General features: G+C 59.0%; 1 protein-coding gene across 1 annotated transcript; it reads right to left on the bottom strand.

Annotated features, from left to right (window-relative positions):
* Nucleotides 1–1,943: 1,943 nt before the first annotated feature.
* On the bottom strand, nucleotides 1,944–6,763 carry FOXF2 (forkhead box F2). The gene is made up of 2 exons (XM_027525053.1): nucleotides 5,596–6,763; nucleotides 1,944–2,808 (listed from the first exon to the last, which is right to left on the bottom strand). The coding sequence occupies exons 1-2, from the start codon at nucleotides 6,761–6,763 to the stop codon at nucleotides 2,642–2,644; spliced, it is 1,335 nt and encodes a 444-aa protein (XP_027380854.1). The 3' UTR covers nucleotides 1,944–2,641.
* Nucleotides 6,764–23,061: the final 16,298 nt, after the last annotated feature.

The following is a 23,061-nucleotide window of genomic DNA, read 5'->3' on the forward strand; positions in this document are numbered from 1 at the left end:
CGCAGTGACATTTGCTCACTTAGTGTCTTTGTCACATTTTGGTGATTCTTACGCTATGTGAAACTTCAGCATTAGTATTTATTATTCTTATGTGTATCACGGTGGTCTGTGATGAGCGGTCTTTGATGTCACTGGGATACCATGGCTCACTGAAGGCTCAGACGAGGTTCAGCGTTTTTAACAATTACTCGTTTGCACTTGGTTCTGGCTGTGCTGCGTCTTCCGTACTGCATGTGGCTTCGGTGGTTGCCCCACAGCGCATGGGATGCTCCCGGACCAGGGATCAGACTCCCGTCCCCTGCATCGGCAGGCGGATTCTCAACCACTGGACCGCCAGGGAAGAGCCGGGTCGAGCATTGTTAGTGATAAAATGTTTTAAAATTGAGGTCTGCACACTGCTTTTTGGACACAGTGCTACTGGCCTCTTGACGGGCCCCAGCAGCGTGCACACATGACTTTCACCTGCCCTGGGAAACTAGAAGTTTATGTGACTCACTGTATTGCAGCGTTTAGTTTAAGCCGAGCCCACTGTATCTCTGAGGTCTGTCTGGGCGGATCTGCGACAGGACCGGCGTCCTCACGTCAGAGGAGTCGGAGGAAAAGCACCAAAACGGCCACTTGGGGCACCGCGGACCCCGCATCCCAGGCGCCGGCCGGCTCTCACCACGAGGGGGCACGCTGGGCTCGCCGGGCCGGCCGCAGCCCTCCTCGCACGTCATTCTCTGTATAAACAAGTTATGTGCAAGTGTTTAGGATATAAATTACGACCATGCCGGCTGCCTTGCAAGGAATGTAAACACAGCACTGTGGTCGGAGCAGACTCTGAAACTGACTTCATAATTTATAGCAGGCCCCCGAGTAGCTCAGAATAAAAGGGGGAAAAAATCCCTATTTAACTGCAAAGATGATAAAGCAGACACCAAAAAATGTTTAAATCACAGCGAGATTTTGGAAAATATAGAAAGGAAGCCTCAGGATTAGGCAGACAGTTAGGACTTTGTAAAACAAGATGTTAAACTGAGACTGTCTTTGGACTGAAAACTCACTCGGCATGCAAAAGTCCCAGGGTGGGAGATGTCCACCCTGGGGTATCGGGGGCCTGGTGACCGACCGGGGGACAGCTTGCAGGAAGTGGGAATCCAAGGTGAGTCCTCAAAGTGGACTCAGCACCTGGAGAACCTCTGCCTCGCTCAGGGGTCTGCAGGCTGCTCCTTAGGGCTGGCCGGCACCAGGCCCTCTGCCCAGGCTGGTCTCCTCTCTCGGTCCAGAAGTTCTCAGCCCGGCCTTCAGCATCTGTGACTGGGAAGGCCTGGAAACCAAGCAAGAAAGGAAATGGCCAAGAGGGAATCCCAAGGGAAACCACGGCTCCCTGGAGAAGGACGGATGGGAGCAGAGAGGCAGACCGGGGTGGCACGTGGGCGCCGACCTCTGTGCCCCGAACTGGGGGTGGACACATGCCTCATCCTGCTTCTGTCTCTGATGCCAGGACTGCCCACACCCTCCTCACCTTCCCCTCCAGACACAGGGATCTGACGGCCACCTAAGGATGCAGGGCCTGTGTCCTGGGCACCTGCCCTCTGCTCGCAGCCGGAGGAGGGCAGCCCAGCCCAGCCGGCGGGGAAGCGAAAGCACGGTGCAGAGGCCGGGCACTTGGGAAGGACAGCGAAGGGCAGGGGCGCCTGGCTTTCCTTTAACCTCCTTTCACTTTCTGGTTTCGGTTTGGCCAGAAAGAGCGAGGGTGAAGCAAAGAAATAACAGAAAACGTTTCTTCTTCCCTTTCTCTCCCGAGAAGACCCGCAATCAGAACCTGGCCTGCGTTACTCAAGGCACAGACCCCACACCACGCCAATTACACAGCTTAGAAAAAAATCCTGCCCAGTGTAGAGTTGCATCATCCTGGCGATCAGATGCCCATGGAGGAGAGAGGTCCCCCCCGGCAACTATTTGTTATATACATTTTATTGAAAAAATTGTACATCAAAATAGTTTGGCAAACTGTAAAAGTATACATAAGTGCAAATATATCCTCCTTTTAAGATACAAGCAAAGTGTGAGTATACACGAAGATCATAAAAATATCTTTAAACTATGGTGGTAGAAAACAGCCTTGTAAAAACGTTGTATTGTCACAATACTGGAGACCACGTTTCTTAAACTAGACACATCATTGCTAAATACTTTCTTGATAATGTTCTTTGGCACCTGGATCCAAAGGTAGTGTTTGGCAAAATACAGCTCTCCCACTGAGCCAGGCAACAAGATGAGGCTCTCTTGGAATCTTGTGCTGGGCACTGCCTTTTTTAAAAAAAGAGCACACACATTTTCCATAGACAAAGAAACACACACACACACACACAGCCCGTCTGCCTGTTTCAGACCCTGATTACTGAAGGCAAGGAAGATCCCAGAGTTCCACGGCTGTGTTTTCTGCGTGGTAAGTTTTCACCATCTCCCGTCGCTGGGAGCCTCCGTGTGTTTGGGGCATTACCTCACCGGGGGTTGTCCTCCTACCAAGAGTGGACAAACATCAATGCGTGACGCTCACCTGGGGTCTCCAAGTGACTGGCGTGGCCACGCTGGGAGTCCACCTCGGTCATCGCCCGGGGGGCGGCGGGGGCCTGGGCCAGCCCCCGCCCTGCGTTCACATGACACAGGGCTTAATGTCCTGGCAGACGCTCTGATGGTGGTGGTGGTGGTAGTAGGGGCCGCTGGCAGAGGGGTGGAAGGAGGAGATGCCGTTGAAGTTGAGGACGAAGTCTTTCCTGTCGCACACAGGCGTGGAGTGGTGCTGGTATCGAGGGAGCCCCACTGAAAGGGGAGAGAAGAGAAACGCTCTTCAGAAACGTTTGTTCCACTAGGGCACGGCCTGTGATTCTTAAAATTGTCCTTTAACATGCATCTCTTTTTGACTCCAAGCGGGTGGGCCTGTCTTTCTATTGCTGAAAACCTGGGAGAGGAAACCCAGCCCCAGAATGTCTGAGTTTCAAGCTTTGGCCACAGGATGACTCTTGGAATTCCGGTTTGCTATTTGGTTTTGAGGGGCCCACAAACACGGAGCACAGGCCGCTTACCCAGAAGCCAGGCTCTCGTTCCTGAGTTCCTATTAATCCTGGAGGCCGGAGGGGCTCTAACAGCCACCGGCCCGGGCCCTGGGCACTGGCCCTAGGGCTCCCAGCCCAGAAACACCACGGGCTCCCTCGCTTCTGGTTTCCAGCCCCTGCCCCGCATTATTTCCCAAACAACTGATCGCCAGGCAGTGGCAGGAGGAGCGGAGGGGGCAGAAAACACTGGCGGGGAGAGGGGCCGGGAGAACGCGCCCGTCCCGGGGTCGTGCCTCTAGACAGGGGAGAGCCCAAGGACAGGGCCTGCCCTTGGGCAAGGGTTCGGCCGCGGCCCCTCCGCCGCGCCGGGAGCCCCTGGAGCGCCGGGCCGGCCCGCAGCCTCTTCCCGGACCTGAGGCCGGCCTCCTGTCGCCGACTTTTGCTTTTGCTTTCTCGGCGCCTCCGGCCCGGGGGGGCGCAGTTGGCTGGGGGTCCAGGGGCAGGCCTCTCAGGCCTCGCTGGGCTAGGCCTGCTCCCTGAGGCCTCTCCAGCCTCCCGCGCTGGGGAATCCGCAGCCCTCACCGGTGCCCGGCGGGCGGTTCTCCGCGCACACACCCTACCCCGCGGCCCGGCGCCTCGCCCGGTCGCCCTGCGCTTGCGGAGCCGCCCGGCAGCCCCGTGGCCAGAAGCTCGGCCCATGTTCGGCGTCGGGCGGCGCCGACTGCGGCCCACCGCGCGCCCAGACGCGAGTCCCTGCGGCCGCGCAGGTGCTCCCGCCCCCAGGCTAAAGCACCTGGCGGCGCCGCTTCCCGCGGCTCTAATCCGCGGCCCCCTGTGGCGCTTCGATGAGGCCGAGGCCGAGGGGCCTCCTCGAGCACGCCGGCCTGGGTCTTCCGGGGCGAGCTGGGTGCGCGCTCCGGACTCTTTCTCGGCCTCCCTGCTCCACTCGCAGCCCCGGGTTCCTGAGGGACCTGGCCCGGGAGACGGCCGCCAGGCCGCGGGGAAGAGCGTTGGCGGAGGCGGGGGTCAGGGCACTGGAGGGGCGGTGGGGGTGAGGAGGGCGAAGCAGAGCGTCCAGGCTGGCCAGGGACTCCTCAGGCCGCAGACTCGGCCCGAAGGGCGCGCGAGCCCTGGGGCTTGGGAGGCGGAGTCCCTTCTCCTCTAGAGGGGCTGTGCCCGCCGGTCTCCGCGCTTCTGGGACCTGGGCGCGCCTGGTGTGCGGGGCGGGACGAGGGTGGCCTCTCAGAATGGTCAGAAAGCTCTGTCTGCGCGATTTGGAAAGTTTAAGGAAGTGTTTCAGGCCAACAGCGAGGCCTCGGGGTGCAGGTGGTGGCCTAGCGGGCGGCCGGAGCGGGGACCCGGGAGGAGAGGCCGCGGCGCCCGCAGGCGAACCGCTGGGCGGGGGAGCGCAGAGCGCGCCGCGCGCCCGGCGCTGATTGACAGCCAGTCCGAGGGGGTTAAAGAAAATAAGAGCGGAGGGTCGGCTGTGTTGGTTACTTGTTGAAATTCCCATAAAACTGAACAAGACTCCGCTCTCAGTGGGTTGAGTCAGGCTGGAATCCTCTCCGGTGTGGTCCGCCCAGACGGTCTTTGTTTAGTTAACCTCTGAGACCCGCAGTTAAAAGGCCTATTCGGGAAACTTCACCGTCCAGGGATCCAACATCTTTTGCCCATTTCTGGGCTTCCTCTCTCCCTGACGCTCTGCTCCCACGCCGATGCACGAACGTACAGTGCAGGCGTGTCAGCCTGGAAACCCTCTTCCAGGTGCGGTGGGTATGGGTCTGCTCCAGCCCCGCTTGCCCTGCACACCAGCGTGCCGCAGAGGGGTTAATACGAGGTTTATCTCCACGGTCCCCATAAACCTGGCTAAATATTCAAATTCCCTCCTCCACCCCGTCTGCCCCCCCACCTCTCACCGCCTTAGGCAAGTCAATAAATTTTCATAATCTGCAACCAGCACGGTTTACACCAGCAACAGTGCAAGTGGGGCCCAAGGGCAGGCCTTTCTCAGGGGAGCCCCCTGGGCCCTGGGGCCTGCGGGCCTGGGCCGCACGCGTGTGTCATCGACTTGGGCCCACTGAGGGGAGGCCGGGGCGCCGCTCCTCCCTGGCCACATGTCCCTCCTGTGATGGTCCCCCGGCCCCTCTGTTCCTGGAGGCCCTGCCTCCCTGCTCCGGACACCTCTCAGCAAGGCCCAGTGCAGCCTACCCCGTGCCCTCCTGGGGACACAGCGTTTACTCTCAGGTGAAAGCACAGCAAAACCGACTTTAAAAGACAAAAGAAAGCAGCCACGGCGCCCTGGCCAAGGTCCCCTAAGGCGCGAGCCTTCTCCCTCGGGCAAGCCAGGCCTGAGCCCTGCAGCCCGCGGAGACTCTGGACGCCGGCGCTTCCTTCCCTCCTGGAGGGGTGGAAACTCCGGAGGCCCGGCGGGGGCCAAGGGTATGGGGGAGGCCCTGTCACCCCACCCTCTCCAAAAGGGCGCCGCGTTGCCCAGGCCTCGGCCGCCAGAGCCGGGAGGCCAGAGGCAATGGCCCGCGGCTAGGCAGCACGTTACCTGGGAGGTCCTCGCGGGCGTTTTGATGCAGGTAACTCTGCTCCAGCGAGTAAGAAGACATGCTGCTGTGCAGGCCTGCGGGGGCCGCAGGGGTGCTGCCCGGCGTCAGGGCGGGCGGCTGCTTGAGGTAAGGCGAGGCGCCGGGCGAGCTCCAGTGCGCCGCGGGGCTGGTGTAGGGCGAGTGGCACTCGATGGCGCTCGCCACGGCCGGGGACGAGGGCACGGGGCTGCTGCTGCTGTCCGGGCCGTAGTCCCCGCCGCCGCCGCCGCCGCCGCCGCCGCCAGCCGCGCCGACGGCCCCGGGCCCGGCGGGCACCGGGCAGCTGGCCATGTAGGTGGAGCCCGGGTTGGGCGACATGTGCGGGACGTGGTGGTGGTGGTGGTGGTGGTGGTGCGGGTGTGCGTGGCCCGGGGCGCCGGCGCCCGCGTCGTAGCCCGCCGACATCATGTCGAGGCCGCCGTAGCCGCCCTGCCCGTGGCAGCCGAGCGGCGCCGACGGGGGCGCCTGGAAGTCGAAGCCCTGCGGCAGCAGCGAGGCCCCGAAGCCCAGGCCGCTCACCACGCGGTGGTACATGGGCTTGAGCGCCTGGCACTTCCGCCTGAAGCCGCGCGGCCGGCGGCGGAACGAGCCCTCCTCGAACATGAACTCGCTGGCCGGGTCGATGGTCCAGTAGTGGCCCTTGCCCGGCCGCCCGAGGCCCTTGGGCAGCTTGATGAAGCACTCGTTGAGCGAGAGGTTGTGGCGCACGGAGTTCTTCCAGCCCTGGTAGGCGCCGCGGAAGAAGGGGAAGCGCGCCTGCAGGAACTGGTAGATCTCGCTGAGCGTCAGGCGCTTGGCGGGCGAGCTCTGGATGGCCATGACGATGAGCGCGATGTACGAGTAGGGCGGCTTCTCCGGCCGCCGCAGCCCCGCGCTCGCCTTCTTGGCGCCCCCGCCGCCCGCGCCCGCGCCGCCGCCCGCGCTCTTGCAGGCGTTCGGGGCCGCGCCGGCCGAGGAGGCGGCCGAGGACGAGGACGAGGACGACGAGGCGGCCTCCAGGGCGGCGGCGGCGGGCGGCGGGCTCATCAGGGCGGCCTGCAGCGCGCTGGGGCCCGGGCTGCGGGCGCGGCGGAGCGGGGCCGGCGGCGGGCGCGGCGGGGGTGGCGGCGGCCCGCCCTCGGAGGTCATCGGGCGCCCGGGAGCGGGGCCGGGCGGCGGGGGCGGGCCCGGGGCCGGGCGCGGGGGCGCGGGAGCGCGGGCGGCCCAGAGGCCGGGCGAGCGCCCTAGCCCTCCGCCCGGGCTGCAGCCGCAGCCGCTGCGAGCCAGCGCCTCGCCGTCGCCTCCCTCAGCCCTGCCGGCGCTTCTGGCCGAGGCCGCGGGCCGCCGGCGGCGCCCGGCGCATCCCTCCCCGGGCCTCGGGCCCGGCCTGCGCGGCGGCCTCCGGGCCGCGGAGCCGGAGCGGCCGGGCGGCTGCGCGGGCGAGCGGCGACCGCGGCCGGGACCCCGGGGACGAGCCCGACGTCTCCCCTCAGGAGCGCGGCTCGCTCTGTCTCTCGGACTTCCTCCTCCCGCGCCTCCCCCGTCCCCCCACCGCCCGCCCCCTCCTCCCCGCCCCCCCGGAGGGCGCGCGGGGCCGGCGCTCACTCCTCCCCCCGCCGCCGCCGCTCCCTCGCTTATCTCGCTCCTGGCTCTCCGGGGTCCCCCTTGGCCTTTTAATGCCTCTGCCGGGCGCTCGCCCTGTCCCCCACCCACCCCCTTGCAAGCCTAGGGATCGCACCCCGGCTCACATTTGCCTTGGAAGACACCGCCGCCCCCGCCCCGCAGAACCCGACCACCTAGACTTTAGGGAACCTCCTTTCTCTCTGCCCCCGACAGCACCCCTGTCGCCCATCCCGGAGCCAAGCGCCCCCGGCGGCGCGGCCCACCCGGCTCCTCCCCTCCCCTCCCTTTCCCCTCTCCCCCCACCCCCTCCCCCGCTACCCCTTCCCCCCGCTTACCCCCCTCCCCGGGCCGGTCCTCTGCCGAGTGTGCGGCCGCCGGACCTCCGTAGCCGCTGCCCCTGCGCCCGCGCCGACGCCGTCCGCCCGCCGCGATCAGAGGCTGCCGAGCCCCCGCCGCGCGCCGGGCGCCCGACGCCCAGAGGTAACGCGCCGTCCCCGCTCGGGCCCGCCCTGCAGCCCCCGCAGCGGCGGCCAAGGCCGAGGCCCGGCCCGTGGAGAGTCTCCTTTCAGGTCGGAGAGGACGCCTGTTTGCTTCTGTCCCCACTTCCTTTCGTTCCCACTTGAGAGTTTGTACAAAATGCAGGAAGAAGGCCCTGAGGAGTGACAGGACTGAGGTGGCCGGGTTTGTTGTCTGTGTCGAGGCGGGGAGGCTGCTGTCACCGGCTTGACACCCCGGGCCCCCGCGCCGCCCCCGCCGGCCCGCGAGCCCCCTCGAAGCTGCCCCCCAGGGACAGAGCTCCACCCAGCGTGGCCGGTCCTCTCCAGCTAAGCAAGAGGCAGGCCGGGACGCCCTCCCAGTGAGCCTGGACCGTTAGTTTCTGGATTACACGTGCAGGGACTGGGCTGGAAGGGGGGGCCGGGGTCGGAGGACTGGGAGCCGTTGGGGCCACAGAGGGATGATGGGGGTGCCCGGAGCGGGTGCTGCAGACCGCGGACCGCAGGGGAGGCAGGGCTGCTCAGAAGGGACGGCTCAGCGGGGCGGAGAGAAAGAGAGGTGGTGCAGGGTCCCAAGAACGTGGCGGCCAGAGCCGCCCGGCTGGAACAGGCTCGAGGCGGGCCCTGGGGCTACCCCAGGTCTTCGGGCGGCCCTGAGCCCAGGGCTGCTCCCGGCTGAGCGCGCCGGTGGGGCTGGAGAGGGGAGACGGAGGGCGGGAGGGGAGGCTGGGGGCTGGGCTGGGCTGGCCCCAGACAGTGACCTGAAGTTGAGTGGAAGCAGGCTTTTTCCATCAAACCCTGCCTGGATACCACACACAGAGGCCGAGTGTCAGTTTACTGCCCTGAGCCCGGCTCCTTTTCCCTAAGCTCCACTGTAATTAGACAAAGAAAACCTAAATTAGCTGAACAGGCGTCGACAGCTTCCTCCAGAGCACCCCTGGTACCTACATGGGAATGTGTCCGAAAAGGGCTTGATTGTAGCCGAGAGTCAGCTAAGAAAACACGGCCCAAATGAACTCAGTTTACCGCTCATTTCCAACAGAAAAAAGAAACAAGCCGCTCTTTTCCGGATGGGATGTTTTGGTTGAGATGGGGAAGGGGCTTTGCAGTTGTTTCCACTTCTAAGAATTCCTTTCTGAGTGACTGGTGAGCGTCTTTCCCCCCCCCCCCCCCTTTTTGATAGGGGCCCATTAATTTCACGGTGTTTTTTCTCTTACCCCTTTTGTAATTTTACAGGGAATAACTTAATTACAAGTAAAAGTGGAAGTATTCAATAAATAGTGTGTTTACTAAATCAATGCTTTAAATGTCTGAAAAATAATGAAATACAGTAGGAACTGAGTGAGAAAAGGATATCTGAAAGGAGCTCCCCTGTGTGTGTGTGTGTGTGTGTGGCAACTGGCACAGCTGAGAAGCACAGGGACAAGGAAGGCAGTCATCTCCTTTGGAGCTGGGAGTGGCAGGCAGTGGATTTGGGGAAAATTCAGTAAGCTGATGTGTCACTGGCTCTCAGCCCTCTCTGATTTCTGCACCTGGAATTCTGGGTCCCTTGGATCTCAGGTCCTTAAAGCTTTTAGGATCCAGAGAGTGAAGAAAAAGCACCAACCCTAAAACCGGGACAAAGTTAGTGATAACCTTGCATACCCGTAGTTCTCAGTTTGGGAGTCTTTTTGAGAATATGATGGAAGCTGTGGAGCCTTCTTCCAGAAAAAATATTCTCAATTTGCCCAGGATTTTAGAGGGTTCATGGATACTCATTAAAAAAAATACTATACATTTTTTGGCTTCTACCAACTTACCTGCTTAAGTCATCAACAGTTTTTAAAACTGCTTTGCCATCTAAATGATGGTGCTTCCCATTTTACCTAAACCCTCTGAACTTGCAAGACACACACGCCTGCAGCCTGGGGAGAGTCCTAGGAGGCCAGGCAGATGCTGGGGAGGCAGGAGGCTTTGGGCAGCAGGTCTGCAGACCTGGGCCCCCTCCCCAGGGTCTCGTTGCTGCCCTGTGCTCCAGGACCTTCTGGAGGTTGGGGCCCCTCGTAGTTATCTGAGCAGCAAGGGGCTCCTCGTCAAACCTCTTTCCTGGAGCTCTCCCTTCTGCCTTTGGAAGCCGTTCCATGTGTTCCTCGTAGGTTTCACTGCATTCATCTCATGTGACCCTCAGGTGGTCCTCTACCTTCCCCTTTAGGGATAAGGAAACTGTGGGCCCAGAGGTCAGATAATCAGTCACCTGTGGACAAGTGACAGACCCAGCTGGAGCTCAGGTCCGGGGTCTCGGCCCAGCACTGCTGCCACTGCCGGGCAGCAAAGCCTCCGGGAACTTTGTTTTAATTACTGTTTTATACACATCTCCTGGGTGCGCATCATGCAATACCAGTTATGTCAAACTCTCTGTCCCCGGTAGGAATACCTGAATTTCTGTGTGGCAGAGGGTTGAAAAGGAAAGTTGTGTTTGTTTCTGAAATAGCCTTGCTCAGGAGGCTTCCGTGTTTCCAAGCTCTTCCTGATAGACTTTCACCATCTTATAAACAACAAAAGTCTTGACTTCTATCTTAGGGGAAGGAAAGGTATGGTTCCTTAAAATGAGTACAGATCCAACCAGGCACTCCTCAGTTAACCAGAAATAGCGGGGTGCCCGGGGTCCCCTCCGCATCCCCAAAGCTGACCCCTCTCAGGTTGACTGTCTCCATCTGGGCTGTGGGTTCCTTTCTGCTGCAAACCCCAAGGTCCCACCCCCTGCCCCAGCGCAGGGGAATGTAAACTTTGGGAAGCCTGTGTTTCTCTGATTTTGTTCTATAATCGGCATTTTATTCTAGGAAATCTCTTCATTATTGTGGTTTAAGTTTTATGTTCTTAGCATGCTTCTCAGCTGCATGGGTTTTACATGAGATGGCTTAGACTAAACCAGCTACCCACCGGAGACGCACCCATACCGCCCTGCTTGCGGCCCTCTGAGACCTCCATCACCAGCACCCTGGCCCTGGGCCTGCCCTTTCTTCCCCGCCTAGGGAGTCACCGGTGCCCGATTCCCATGGAAAGTGACCACCCGCCCAGCCTGTGCTTTGATGCACAGCTAAGGTGGCCGCTCCAGAGGGCAGGGCCGCCCAGGGAATGAGCCTGTGTGAGGAAGCGTCCCAGAGGCCCATCTAAAAACTCTGATTTACAATAGAAAGTCTGGCCCCAAGGCCAGGAGGAGGCGCCGGCTGGGCTTGGAGAGGGCACCTGGGTCTGAGCGGCAACAGCGGGAATTTTACACCCCTGTCTGCTGGCCTTCCTCGGCCCAGAGCACCAGACCTCCAGGTTTGAAAGCCAGTCACCCAATTTCCAATGTTTATTTAGATAGATTCTTCCGCTCTCCAAAGCTCGTGTCCCGGCGGGCAGGACGCTTTTACAGCCACCTTCCTGAATCCATGGGTGGGCCCCAGATCCCCAGCCCTGGCAGTGGGTGGGGGGCAGACTTGGCCACTCTCTTGGCTGATGGGCGGTGCCTGGGAGGAGGGCAGGGGTCCCGCATCTTCCATCCCTGCGGAGCCGTGCTTCTAGGCCCCCCTACGCTGGGAAACGCATCTCTCTGGTGCTTCTGGGAGCTGGCCCAGACACCCACCGGCCCCCGCTTGCTGCAGCTCCACAGTGGACCAGCCTTGGGTCTCTCCCCGTCGTCCTGCTGTGTTCACTGGGGAGGCGGGCAGGGCTTGAGTAGTGTTCCCGTGGCAGGGGTGGTCATCCCTCCCAGGGGTGGGAGCTCTGACGCGCCCAAAGGAGAGGAAGGGCAGTGCTGGAACAGACACTAGGTGTCCGTCTCCTACGGGGGCGGCTCCAGTACGCTTCCAGTGGTGAAGCCTGTCCCAGGCATTCCCAGTCTTGGGAGAAAACAGGAGGAACAAGTGGGGTGCTGGAGCCCCTCTGCAAGATCATTGAGGGTCGGCTTTGTGGGCTGGGAGGGAGCCCCGCTGATGAGATGAAGACCTGGAGCCGGGCTGTGTCCGGGGAGCGGGCCGAGGGCTCCCTGAACGCCCTACATCCCTTCCCGAGCCCACCCTGCTGGGCCCCTCTCACCCTGCTTCTGCGTCCTCAGGCTCCGGGGGGAGGCAGCAGGCACGCTGGGGGGCGGGCTGGCGGGCTGGCGGGCGGGCTAGGCCCAGAAAGAAGGAGGGTGCGCGCCCAGGACTGCGGAGGCAGCGAGCAAAGGCGTTCGCGCTGGGAGGTCGCAAGACCGCTAGGGAGAGGCCGAACCGGCAAGGCCGCGAGCCTGGGGCGCCCTGGCGGTCCCAGCCCCACTCGAATCAGGGTTTCTTCCCGCGTCTGGCTCATGCCCTCCCCTCCTGCCCTCCCCTCCTGCCCTCCCCTCCTGCCTTCCCTTCCCCCCAGTAAATAAATATCTCCCGGGGCAGCGAACCCCGCGTGCTGGTTCGCGATGGACCAACTTCCTGGAGCATCAAAACCGCCCTTCTGTCTCCCCGCTGCGCTCAGGATATGGGGCGCTCTCACTTCTCTTCAAAAAAGGAAACGTAGCTCTTCCAAAAATATAAATCAGCTCTGACGTCCAAATATTTCTTTTGTCCTTCAGCATCCTCTGCACGGATAAATAAAGCGTGCTCGGCGCCCAGCGCCGACTCGGGACCTCTGGGCACCCAGACGCCGTCTAGGTCCTAGGAGCTGCCTTTCAAGAGCCTTCCCTCCGACGGTCCCCCCATTCCCGCCCTCCCCCGCCCCAGCCTGGCAGAGGGTCCCCTTCCGGAGGCGGCCTGACCTCGGTGACCCGCGAAGCCTGCTGGAGGGGGAGGGAGTGCTAGCTGGTTCTGGGACAGGGGCCCGGGAATGCACCCGAGGCCTTGCGAGCTAGACAAGCCCCGAGGCCGCCTCCCCAAGCCCACCTGGCCTTCGAGGTTCGAGTCTTCCCTAGAAGGGAGCGGCCGCTGGCTCCCCAGCGCGGTTCCCACCCCCAGGGCCGCCGCCTCTTCCAGGCAGGCCCAGAGGGCGTGGAGACAGACATCTCTGAGGGCTGCGGTCTCCCCGAGGCTTGGTCCCAGGGGTTCCCAGCCCGTCCAACCTCCAGTGGTTGGACCCGCTTCAACCTTACCTGCCCCCTTCCCGATTTGGGAGAGGTGTCAGGTTTTTGGCTGGGGCTCCCAAGTGAAATCTATACCAAGGAAAGCATCGGGCAGCAGGGCGCTGGGTAGGTGCTGGGAGGGTAAGAGCAGGGCATCGCGGGCTGCCTCGGCCTGTGTCCCTGACGCCCCGGTGCTGGGAACCCTCCAACATTTCTGCTGCCCCCCCGAACCACACCCCGCCTCCCGTAAATCACCGTGCAGCGCCCACGAGGTGCAGCCTGAAGGCGCTGGTCCAGGCAAGGCGTCTCCACCTGCCTGGGCCCTCCCCGCCTCGGCCGGGAGGCCTCCGGGCTGCGTGATGGGGGCTGTTCTCCAGCCCCCCTTCTCCAGGGGGGTCTTTATTGATGAGCTGCCTAGAAACTCCCGCCCGAAACGCCCCAGAAGGGTTTAGACGATCCATCACCCGCCACTTCAAGAATGCTTCCTCCCTTTCAAACAATCCTCGCACACCAGACGGGCTGCGGTGGGGCGGGGCGCGCACTTGAAAAAGGACAGCCAGAAAATCAACGTCCAAACCCTCCCACAGCCTTTCGGAAACAGGGACTCGGGCCAAACATCCCTCCGGATGATTTACGCGGCCCGGTGGTCCCAGACCCCGACCGTGGACCCTTCTTGTGCGGGCAGCGCGAGGCCAGCGCGCGGCGAGGCCAGCGCGCGGCGCGTCCACGCGCGCGCGTCTCCGCGGGGCGGTTCGAATTTTAGGGGAAGCGCTTTCCATCTCGGGGTTCAGGGCAAAAGGAGAGCCCGGCCTGGCGGTCACGGTGTCCTTGCTGGTGAGAGAGGTGGGCGGCAGAGGGCAGGCACGGTTTTCTGGAGCCGTCATTAAGTGCTACCCTCCGAGAGAGGGGTTCCGGGGGTCTCGGGGTCGCGGGCTGCCGCCCCTCCGCCAGGCGCGCGCAAGTTCCTCTAGCTTCCGCCGGGTGGCGCCAGGCCCTCGGGAATCGCGGGGCCCGCTGCGCCCCGACACCGCCATTCCCGCCCGCCGCCCCCGCCGCGCCCGCCGCCCCGGACCCACCGCCCCGGACCCGCCTCCCCCGATCTTCCCGCTCAGCCTGCCGCCCTCGACCCACCGCCCCCGACCCGCCGCCCCCAGCCCGCCGCCCTCGACCCGCCGGGCCCAGGCGACTGAGTCCGGCGCTCGCCCCCTCGGACTCGGACTCGGTGGCCACCTTAGGACACACCCTGCTCTCCAGACCCGTCACGCGTTAAGGCGGAAGACGGCCCGTCAGACGCTCGGGACCCTCCGTGGAAACGCGCTCTGCCTTGCGACCCAGCTTGGTCTGCAGAAGAAAGTCAGGCTTCGGGTTGGCCCCTCTGGTTTCCCGCCGCCAGGAAGGGGCCGGGGCGGCCCGCCTGGAGCTCTGGCCTCCGAGGTCTAGCAGAAAACAAGCGACAAACAGAGCGCCGGCCGGACACTGGACAAGCCAGTCACTTCGTCCCCGCGCCCGGGAAAGCGCTTTGCGCACTGGATGGCGGCGAGAGACTGCAAGACCGTCTCTTCTTGTCTAGGCCTATGTGACAGGAAGAGAAGTTTGCGTTTATTATTTCTTCTTTTTACTACATTTGTCCTGGCAAAATGCAGAAGGGAGTTTTTGGGATCCTTTGGGGCAAGCTGCATACGTGGGGTGGGAGGTAACAGGCAGGGCAGTGGTGGGCTTGGGAGTCAAGCTGTCACCACCGGCCTTCGTCTGTGACACCGTGGGGGGGGGGGGGTGGGGGGTGCGGCCGAGCTTCACATTTTAGGAGATAAGAAGGCTTTCTCCATCTAGTCTGACTTTACTTAAAATTTCCTCAAAATTAACTTTATTCAGGTATACCGTACACAAAATAAGGGCTTCCCTTGTGGCTCAGCTGGTAAAGAATCCGCCTGCAATGCGGGAGACCTGCGTTCCGTCCCTTGGTTGGGAAGATCCTCTGGAGAAGGGAAAGGGTATCCACACCAGTATTCTGGTCTAGAGAATTCTGTGGACTGTATTGTCCATGGAGTCACAAAGTCAGACACGACTGAGTGACTTTCACACACAAAATAAAACACACCCATTTAAATGAAGAGGTTGTGTTTTTATTCTCATATTTTTTCTTACTAAAAGTTCCAGAAGTGGAGGGTGTATCGTAAGCCATCCCTCAACACCCATCATCTCGATTTCCATTTCTTGCTAAGATATTTTGGAGCAAATACAAACACTGTGTTTTAAAAATCCCCCTTATTAGTCCTCTCCACGCCCTCCAGCTCTGGCTCTCTTGTACCTAAAATTGCATTTTGGTGCAGACAGGCACCTTCCTTTGGGGACTTGGAGACCGGCTGAGATGTGTGTTTTAAGAGCACAATGCTCTCTTCTGCTGCCCTCTCCCCCAGTGACTTCCAGCCCCAAGTTTCTGGGCTTCCCTGCCTACCAGCTGGTGAGGGGTGACAGCCTTTCCCGTCACTGGTGTGCCCTTTAGCAGTGAGTCTCGGGGACGCTCATTTGTGCCGTCCCCAGAGTTAGCCCTGCCTCTACACATGCACCAGATCATACATACAGAATTCATTTTCCTGCAAGATCACTTATGTATAAAGTGTCCTTTCACTTTATATAAGTGTGCAATGTATGTGTGTGTTTATCCCAGTGGACCATACAGTGCTTTCCAATCGTTTACCCAGACAGTGGCCAGCTGGGAAAAAATTTTTTTTCACATTGTTCAGAAGCGCCTGTGGAGGCTGGGGTGAGGGAGCCATGAAGGGCAGGGGGTAGACCAGAAGACCCTAGTTGGCCTGTATCCCCAAAGGCTAGTGTGTATCTGATGTTAGTCAATTTGCCTGATTTTCTCCCAGTCCCCCTAACCGTACCTGGTATCTTTGTTCTCAGCCTCCCCCTTAATGCAGCCAGAGTGGGTGGGGAGAGATGTGACGTCATAGATGGCCTTTGACGATTGCACCTGCTCCCGGTGAAGGTGAGCTCTTTTAAGTCTGTGAGCTTCAATTTCTTTCTTTTTCTATGTATGTAAAATGGGAATAATAAAAAGTTTTAAAGTGTCTCCTCCCACAGTGACTATAAAGATGAAATAAACATTGTGAAAAAATTAACATTTCGAAATGTGTTCCCACCCAGAAAAGCACTGTTTGGTTAAAGGTTTTTTGAAGCCTCAGGTCTCTGGTTGCTCCCCTTCTCTCGTCAATCTCTTACGTTGCACGTTTGGTTGGGTTTTTAATAAGGAAAAGATGGGTCCTTTGTCTGCAAGTTTAAGCCCGCCTCTGCGAGCTGGGGTCTCCGGCTCTCCGGGTGTGTTCGAGGTCCGTGGCTTCACCACCGAGAGCGAATTCTCCCCGGTGGCGGGAGGCTTCCCTGGACCAGATCTCGCGGCTCCTGGAGTGAGCTGACTCTTTCGCAGCACCCGGGACGGCGCGCACCCTTGCAGCTCGGTGGGTGGGTTCCCGGGGGCTGGCGCAGGCGGACACCGGGGCGCGGCGTGCGTGTGTGTGTGTGCGTGTGCGTGTGCGTGAGCTCTGGCAGAGGAACCCACTCGATCGAGGAGGGTAGAGAGCCAATCGTCCTTAGGAGAGCGTGCCCGCAGAAAATCGAAGCGCCCGCGTACGATGCCCGGCGCGCCGGAGGCCCGGGCGTGGCGCGTGGGCTCGCGGCCCAGGGGCCGGTGGAACCTCCGACAGCGGCTCTGCACCGTGAGTGCCCGGGGAAGCCCGCAAGTGCGGACAGAAAGCGAAGCTGCGCGCTGTGCCTGGGCAAGGGGTCCTCGCCGGCGGCGGTCTCCCACCAAGCGGCGGCCCACGTTCGCGGTCTCGCAGCGGACTTTCCTCCATCCCGTCTCATCTCTCCTTTTCGAGAGGCACGGGCTCTGGGCGGTGCTGCGGGGGCGGCGAGGCAGGCTAGAGCCCTCCCGTCCGGTCTAGCCTAGCGCCCGGGCGGCGGGTGACGCCAGGCCACCCCGCTAGGCTCTCGAAGCTCTGATGGGAAAATGTAACGTGCAGTTTGAAAAGCTAATAAATATATACTAGGTCGCACATGTTATATAGCTCATTTATTTCCGTGTATCCCCAGCCCGTACGCCCTGCCATTACTTGTTTTGCGACTACGAGCAAGTTACTCATGTTTATGGACTTCCGTTTTGTCACTTCTCTCACCGGGGTCGTAATAACAGCAACGAGTTCAGACAGTCGAGCTCCTAGAACCAACAGCGCGCCGCGCGGAGGGCGCGCAGCAAACCTCGGGGATGGATTGGGCGGCGCGGACCCGCTGCCCTCTGGCCGGGGTGGGCGCGGGCCCCGTGACTTTCCCGTAGAGGCCCGGAGCGGTGCGGGGGCGGCTAGGGACAACTGGGCTCCCGGGCCTGTCCCAGTGCCACCTGAAGTCCGGCGCTTCTTGTTAGTTTTCGTATTTAGGGTCAGAATGAAGAGTTAGAAACGCAGCCCGGAGGACGGAGAGGCTGGCGCGGTATCTGCGGGCGCCAGGCCAGAGCCTGGCGCACGGAGCAGGTGCGGCGGGCCCAGCTCCACGGGCGATGCAGGGCCGCAGGCGCGTCGGGCTCGCGGGGCACAGCGCGTCCCCGCCTCGGCCTCGACACCCGCCGCTCCGGGCGGCCAGAGCCCTCGGCGGCCCCGAGGCGAGGTGCCCCCTGGGGCGGGAGCGCCACACGCCCGCAGGGCAAAGAGGGCGGCGAGTGTGGCAGCCGGGGATGGAGAGTTTTCGTTTGCGCGCCTTCCGAGTGTCCGCGTCGGGTGATCCGCTGCGCCGTCTCCGGATACTGCCCGGAAAGGACGACCGGACGCGGCCGCTTTTCGGTTGTCGGCTGCGCGCCGGGCCGGCGTGGCCTATCCGCCGCGCGGGCAGGACGGCGGTTCGGCGCGGAACCTCCGCCCCAGCGGCGCAGAAGGGAGAAGAGAAGTCCCCTCTTGAGCCTCATCAAATGCAGATTCTTTAAGTGTCTTAAGAAAAGAAAAGCGGAAGGATGGGGAAATGGAGAGACGCGGCTTCACCTGAGGCGTCAACGGCGTTTTCAGCCTCTGGCCTCTGGGGTGTCTGGCTTCTCTGCGGGTGACCGAAGGCACCTCGTCCGAGAGCGCGTTTTACCTGTAGAAACGCCTTCTCAGCTTAAGGGCCACGGAAATAAATCGCGCAGATAAACTCCTAAAACAATCCGGCAATGCCAGAACCTCTTTTCTTCACTGGCGGCATTTCGTTCCTTCTTTGCATTGCTCGCTTTCGCAGCTGAAGTTTCGTCTCCAGGTCGGTGGCTTTGCAAAGTGTTTTCACACCACTCAGCCATGTGTGAACGACTCATGAAAGTGAAGTCGCTCAATCCTGTCTGACTCTTTGCGACCCCATGGACTGTAGCCCACCAGAGTCCTTCATCCATGGGATTCTCCAGGCAAGTGTACTGGAGTGGCTTGCCATTTCCTTCTCCAGGAGACCTTCCTGACCCAGGGATCGAATCTCGGTCTCCGGCATTGCAGGCAGACGCTTTATTGTCTGAGCCACCAGGGAAATCCACACTTTGCCCATTAATGCAGACCCGGGATACATTCAGAATTTTATTTTTCCTTTGGAAGGATAGTGCGTTTTTGGAAAAAGGAAACGCCGTTCTTGTTTGGTGTTTAGCTAGTGAGAGAGAGTGGGTTGGGGGCTGGAGGCCCCAGGCAGAGGAGACCCAGACGTGGGAAGTGCTTGGCTTTGAAAGAGAGGGACACACTGGACGAGCCACAGTCTCTCATTCCATCTTCAAGTCTCTGGAGTTAAAATACGCTGAGAATCTAAAAAACTGTGAGTGGTTTCCTTTCATCAACTTTCCATTCAGCAAAAGGGGCTCTGAGTGCCGGCCCCACCCCCGCTGAAAGGAAACTGGGATCTGAAAACACACGGCAAATCCCCCAGCACTAGGGTCTGCGGCGGTCAAGGGGCACTGGACAGACAGGGTTTGGGGTGGAGGCTGGCGGTGGGGCCTCTGCAGGTCTGGTGGACAGTGAGCCCCTCTGAGTCTTGGCCTGAATGCATTGGGGGTCTGGCTGGTGTCCGGGAGGGGTCAGGGCTGGCGGCCTCCATGAGGAGCCCTTTCCAGGGGAAGCGGCTCAGCCTGTCGTCCCTGCGGCTGCTGGCCGGGTGGAGGGTGTGCCCTGGCGGCGGGCAGAGGGAAGGGCCAAGTGGGGCCCGGTGGGGGGGATGGAACAGCAGCCTTTCCCTCCTGTGGCTTCTACCTGTGAACACAGCGGGGGTGGGGGCTCCTGGGAAGGGCTGAGCCTGGAGACCTTTGCATTTGTGAGTCAGTTACCAGAAAAGCTTTGCTGTGTGTTTTACGGACACAGGGATTTAAGGAAAAGGAAAAGAATGTAGATACATCCAGCAGGTAAGTATGACTGGAAAATAAGGGTTTGGGGTTTTTTGTTTGTTTGTGTTTTTTTTTGCTTTTATTTTTCAATATTAGCAAATGTGTGTCTGTAGTAATGTGAAAATATTAGGTAATTTGAGGTTTCTTGATTTCATTGTAATGTATTCATTACATTTTATATTGTAATGTATTCACAATCCCTTTCTAACCAGGAAATTGTTTTGGAGGCCACAATTCAGTTGATGTCTGGAGCTTGACTATCATTATGAGGTGAGGATCAGAGCTGGGCAATGTAAATAGCATCCTTCAGATTCTCAGCTGAGGGGTCATTTCTCTGACTTCTGATTTTGAGAAGCTCAGTCACAGCATCAAAGTGACCTTCATGAAAAGTTAAAACCTTTAAGAAAAGATTTACATTTTGAAAATTTAAATGACTTTAACAGATTCTAAATTTCCCTTTTATGTGATAGCTTGCATTGTGTTTCCTTGTAACTCAGTTTGTCTTTTCTAGAGAAAGTGAACAACTTCAGTTCAGTCCAGTTCAGTCGCTCAGTTGTGTCCGACTCTTTGTGACCCCATGAATGGCAGTACGCCAGGCCTCCCTGTCCATCACCAGCTCCCGGAGTTCACTCAAACTCACGTCCATTGAGTCGGTGATGCCATCCAGCCATCTCATCCTCTGTCGTCCCCTTCTCCTCCTGCCCTCAATCCCTCCCAGCATCAGAGTCTTTTCCAATGAGTCAGCTCTTTGCATGAGGTGGCCAAAGTACTGGAGTTTCAGCTTCAACATCAGTCCTTACAAAGAACATCCAGGACTGATCTCCTTCAGAATGGACTGGTTGGATCTCCTTGCAGTCCAAGGGACTCTCAAGAGTCTTCTCCAACACCACAGTTCAAGAGCATCAATTCTTGGGCGTTCAGCCTTCTTCACAGTCCAACTCTCACATCCATACATGACTACTGGAAAAACCATAGCCTTGACTAGACGGACCTTTGTTGGCAAAGTAATGTCTCTGCTTTTGAATATGCTGTCTAGGTTGGTCATAACTTTCCTTCCAAGGGGTAAGTGTCTTTTAATTTCATGGCTGTAATCACCATCTGCAGTGATTTTGGAGCCCAGAAAAATAAAGTCTGACAATGTTTCCACTGTGTCCCCATCTATTTCCCATGAAGTGATGGGACCAGATGCCATGATCTTCGTTTTCTGAATGTTGAGTTTTAAGCCAACTTTTTCACTCTCCTCTTTCACTTTCATCAACTTAGGACATGTCTATTAACCTCCCATTAATCCTTTAGAGAGGGAGAGAGGCAAACACGTCTTCACTGCTTGAAACAAGGAAAGAGGAATCATTGCAAGAAGAGTAAGCCCTGAGGTTAAACAGGTTGACAACTTCATTAATAACTGGGAGTTTCAAGAGAGCAGAACATGGGAGAACGGTGAAAAAAAAAAGTGCTTTAAAACCTTTGTGTTATCTAGAGAGATTTCTAGATGTGTTTCTCTGTTTGCCCAGTGACTTGTCTCCCCTCCTCCCTACTAGTGACAGCATCTCACGCCCCTCCCACTTGGGGCTGGCCTGGGGCAGTCACTTGTTCTCTGTGGTTGGCCCCGTGCAGGTGTGGGCAGCACCCGGAGCCCTTCCAGGGGTGCTCAGTAAAGGTAATAAACAAGGATGCTGCTTGGAACTCCTGTGACCATCTGGTCACCTCCCCAGCTGCTTGACAGAAGCCCACTTACAGTAGACGAGGACTCCGGGAGGAAGCAGAGGAGCCGGACAGCTGTGTGCTGACCTCACTGCTTGGGGGGGGCTGGCCAGACCCTGGAGCTCTCATTTCATTCCTTGGTTCTCAGACCGTTGTTAAGTACCACTCTGTGCAAGGCACAGTTCTAGGTGCTGTGCTGGGGGACATTCAGGGAGGGGACAGTAAAGGTGTCCACTTTTAAAATTTAAGTTCAAGGAAACAGACGACAAACAATTATGTACAAGACAACCTTTCAGATAAGAGAAAAGTGAAGGCAGACTGTGAACACTTCCTGATGGTAACGAAGGAGAGGGGAAACGGCTTCCCCTTTCCAGGTTCTGTGGCTGAACCCCCTGTAATAAAAGGTAAATTAACAATAGAAAGCTGAAGCTCCAATATTTTGGCCACCTGATATGAAGAGCTGATTCATTGGAAAAGACCTTGATGCTGGGAAAGATTGAAGGTGGGAGGAGAAGGGGACGACAGAGGATGAGATGGTTGGATGGCGTCACCGACGCAATGGACATGAATTTGAGCAAGCTCCGGGAGTTGGTATGGACAGGGAAGCCTGGCGTGCTACAGTTCATGGGGTCACAAAGAGTTGGACACGACTGAATGACTAAACAAGAGAAAAAGAAAAAAAAAGAGAGAAGCAAACATAAATTCAACAACTTTTCTATGTCCTGAATACACGGGAGAGACCCAGGAAAACAGAGTCACTCCCTGAAATGGTCAAGCCTTCTGCTTGGACACCATCTTAAGCTAAAAATGAAAGAGGTTGAGGTGGGGGTCCCCAGGAAGAGCTCGGGGACAAGGAAGTGGTCCCCACTGCAGAGCCAGTCCCCACCTTCTCAGGTGATGAGCATCTCCTGTGACTATGAGTCCTCGGCTGCCTGGCGCAGAGGGGGACACGACAAACGTAGGCTTCCCTCATCCTTCTGGAGGACTTCTAGGGTTTCAGAGCTTCTCCTGTGTCTGCCTTTTCTCAGATAATCAAAATCATCCTGGAGGTAGCATATTCTGTACTGGAGGTGATAACGAGCAGGGCGATGCAGTGGAGAAACGGACACTGGGTAGGGGTCAGCCGTGGAGGACCTGGGGGTGTCATTGACCTGGACGTGATGGTCCAGAGACGCAGCGTGGGGAGATAGGGCAGACGGAGCAGCAGAGACAAGGCCCTGAGAAGCGATCTTGGGGTGTTGAGGGTACCCAGGATCAGAACACCTGGGCTGACGAGCCCCCACCAGGGCCAGGTGTTTGGGTTGAGTGAGGCATCACTGGTGGGTGGTCATCGCGTCTGCCTTCTGGGCTCTCCTTTGTTCAGGCTGTCAGCCCTCCGCCCACCAACACTCACTACTCTCCTAGGTCACATGACGTCACCAGCCTTCCCTTTGTGGCCACACGTCTGTCTTGCAGGATCTGAGCTCCCTGAGCAGTGATTAAAGCTGGCCCTCAGTGGCGGAAGTACGGATTCCTAACCACCGGGAATCCCCCAGACTTTGTATAGTATAGCTTAATGGGTCACAAAGCTTTATTTTAAAGGTTTAATTAATGTATGTATTTGGCTGTGCTGGGTCTTCGCTGTGACATGCGGGATCTTTTTCCTGTGAGATGTGAGATTTTTAGTGATGGCATGTGAACTCTTTCTTAGTTGCAGCATGTGGGACCCAGTTTCCTGACCAGACAGGACCCAGGCCCCCTGCACTGGGAGCACGGAGTCTTGGCTGCTGGGCCGCCAGGGAAGCCCTGGTTACAGAGCTTTTGACTGTCACGTCCCCCCATTTTCCACGAGGCTCTCATATTTTACTGGCGTACATTTGCAGATAGGCTGATTTTTTTTCTCATTTTGGTCACAGAGGCACATTGTTCCTGAACTCTGTGGCACTCAAGTCTGGCTCTGTGGCTGGGGAGGGTCAGTGAGGGGTTGGAGGCGACCCCGCTTAATTCGGGGCTCTCCTGACTATGGTGGGCGCGTGTGCAGGTCTGGAACTCGGGCTGCTGGGGAGGCGCAGAGGGGGCCACTCTGCTGAAAGGGATGGAGGTGCCCGCTGTGGTGTGATGCTGAGAGTCGAGCACAGGGTCTCAAGGACGTTGACGAGGGAGCTTTCTTGTGGTCAAGTAGGTCAGAGAGTCATGCTTGGAAATCAAAAGTGGTTTGTGA

The sequence above is a fragment of the Bos indicus x Bos taurus genome, chromosome 23 (assembly GCF_003369695.1).
Source record: "Bos indicus x Bos taurus breed Angus x Brahman F1 hybrid chromosome 23, Bos_hybrid_MaternalHap_v2.0, whole genome shotgun sequence".
Lineage (NCBI taxonomy): Eukaryota > Metazoa > Chordata > Mammalia > Artiodactyla > Bovidae > Bos > Bos indicus x Bos taurus.

Coding starts and splice junctions, on each gene's coding strand:
- FOXF2 (XM_027525053.1), bottom strand. CDS start 6,763: ATGACCTCCGAGGGCGGGCCGCCGCCACCCCCGCCGCGCCCGCCGCCG. Junction 2,809..5,595: donor CGCCCGCGAGGACCTCCCAG/GTAACGTGCTGC, acceptor CTCCCCTTTCAG/TGGGGCTCCCTCGATACCAG.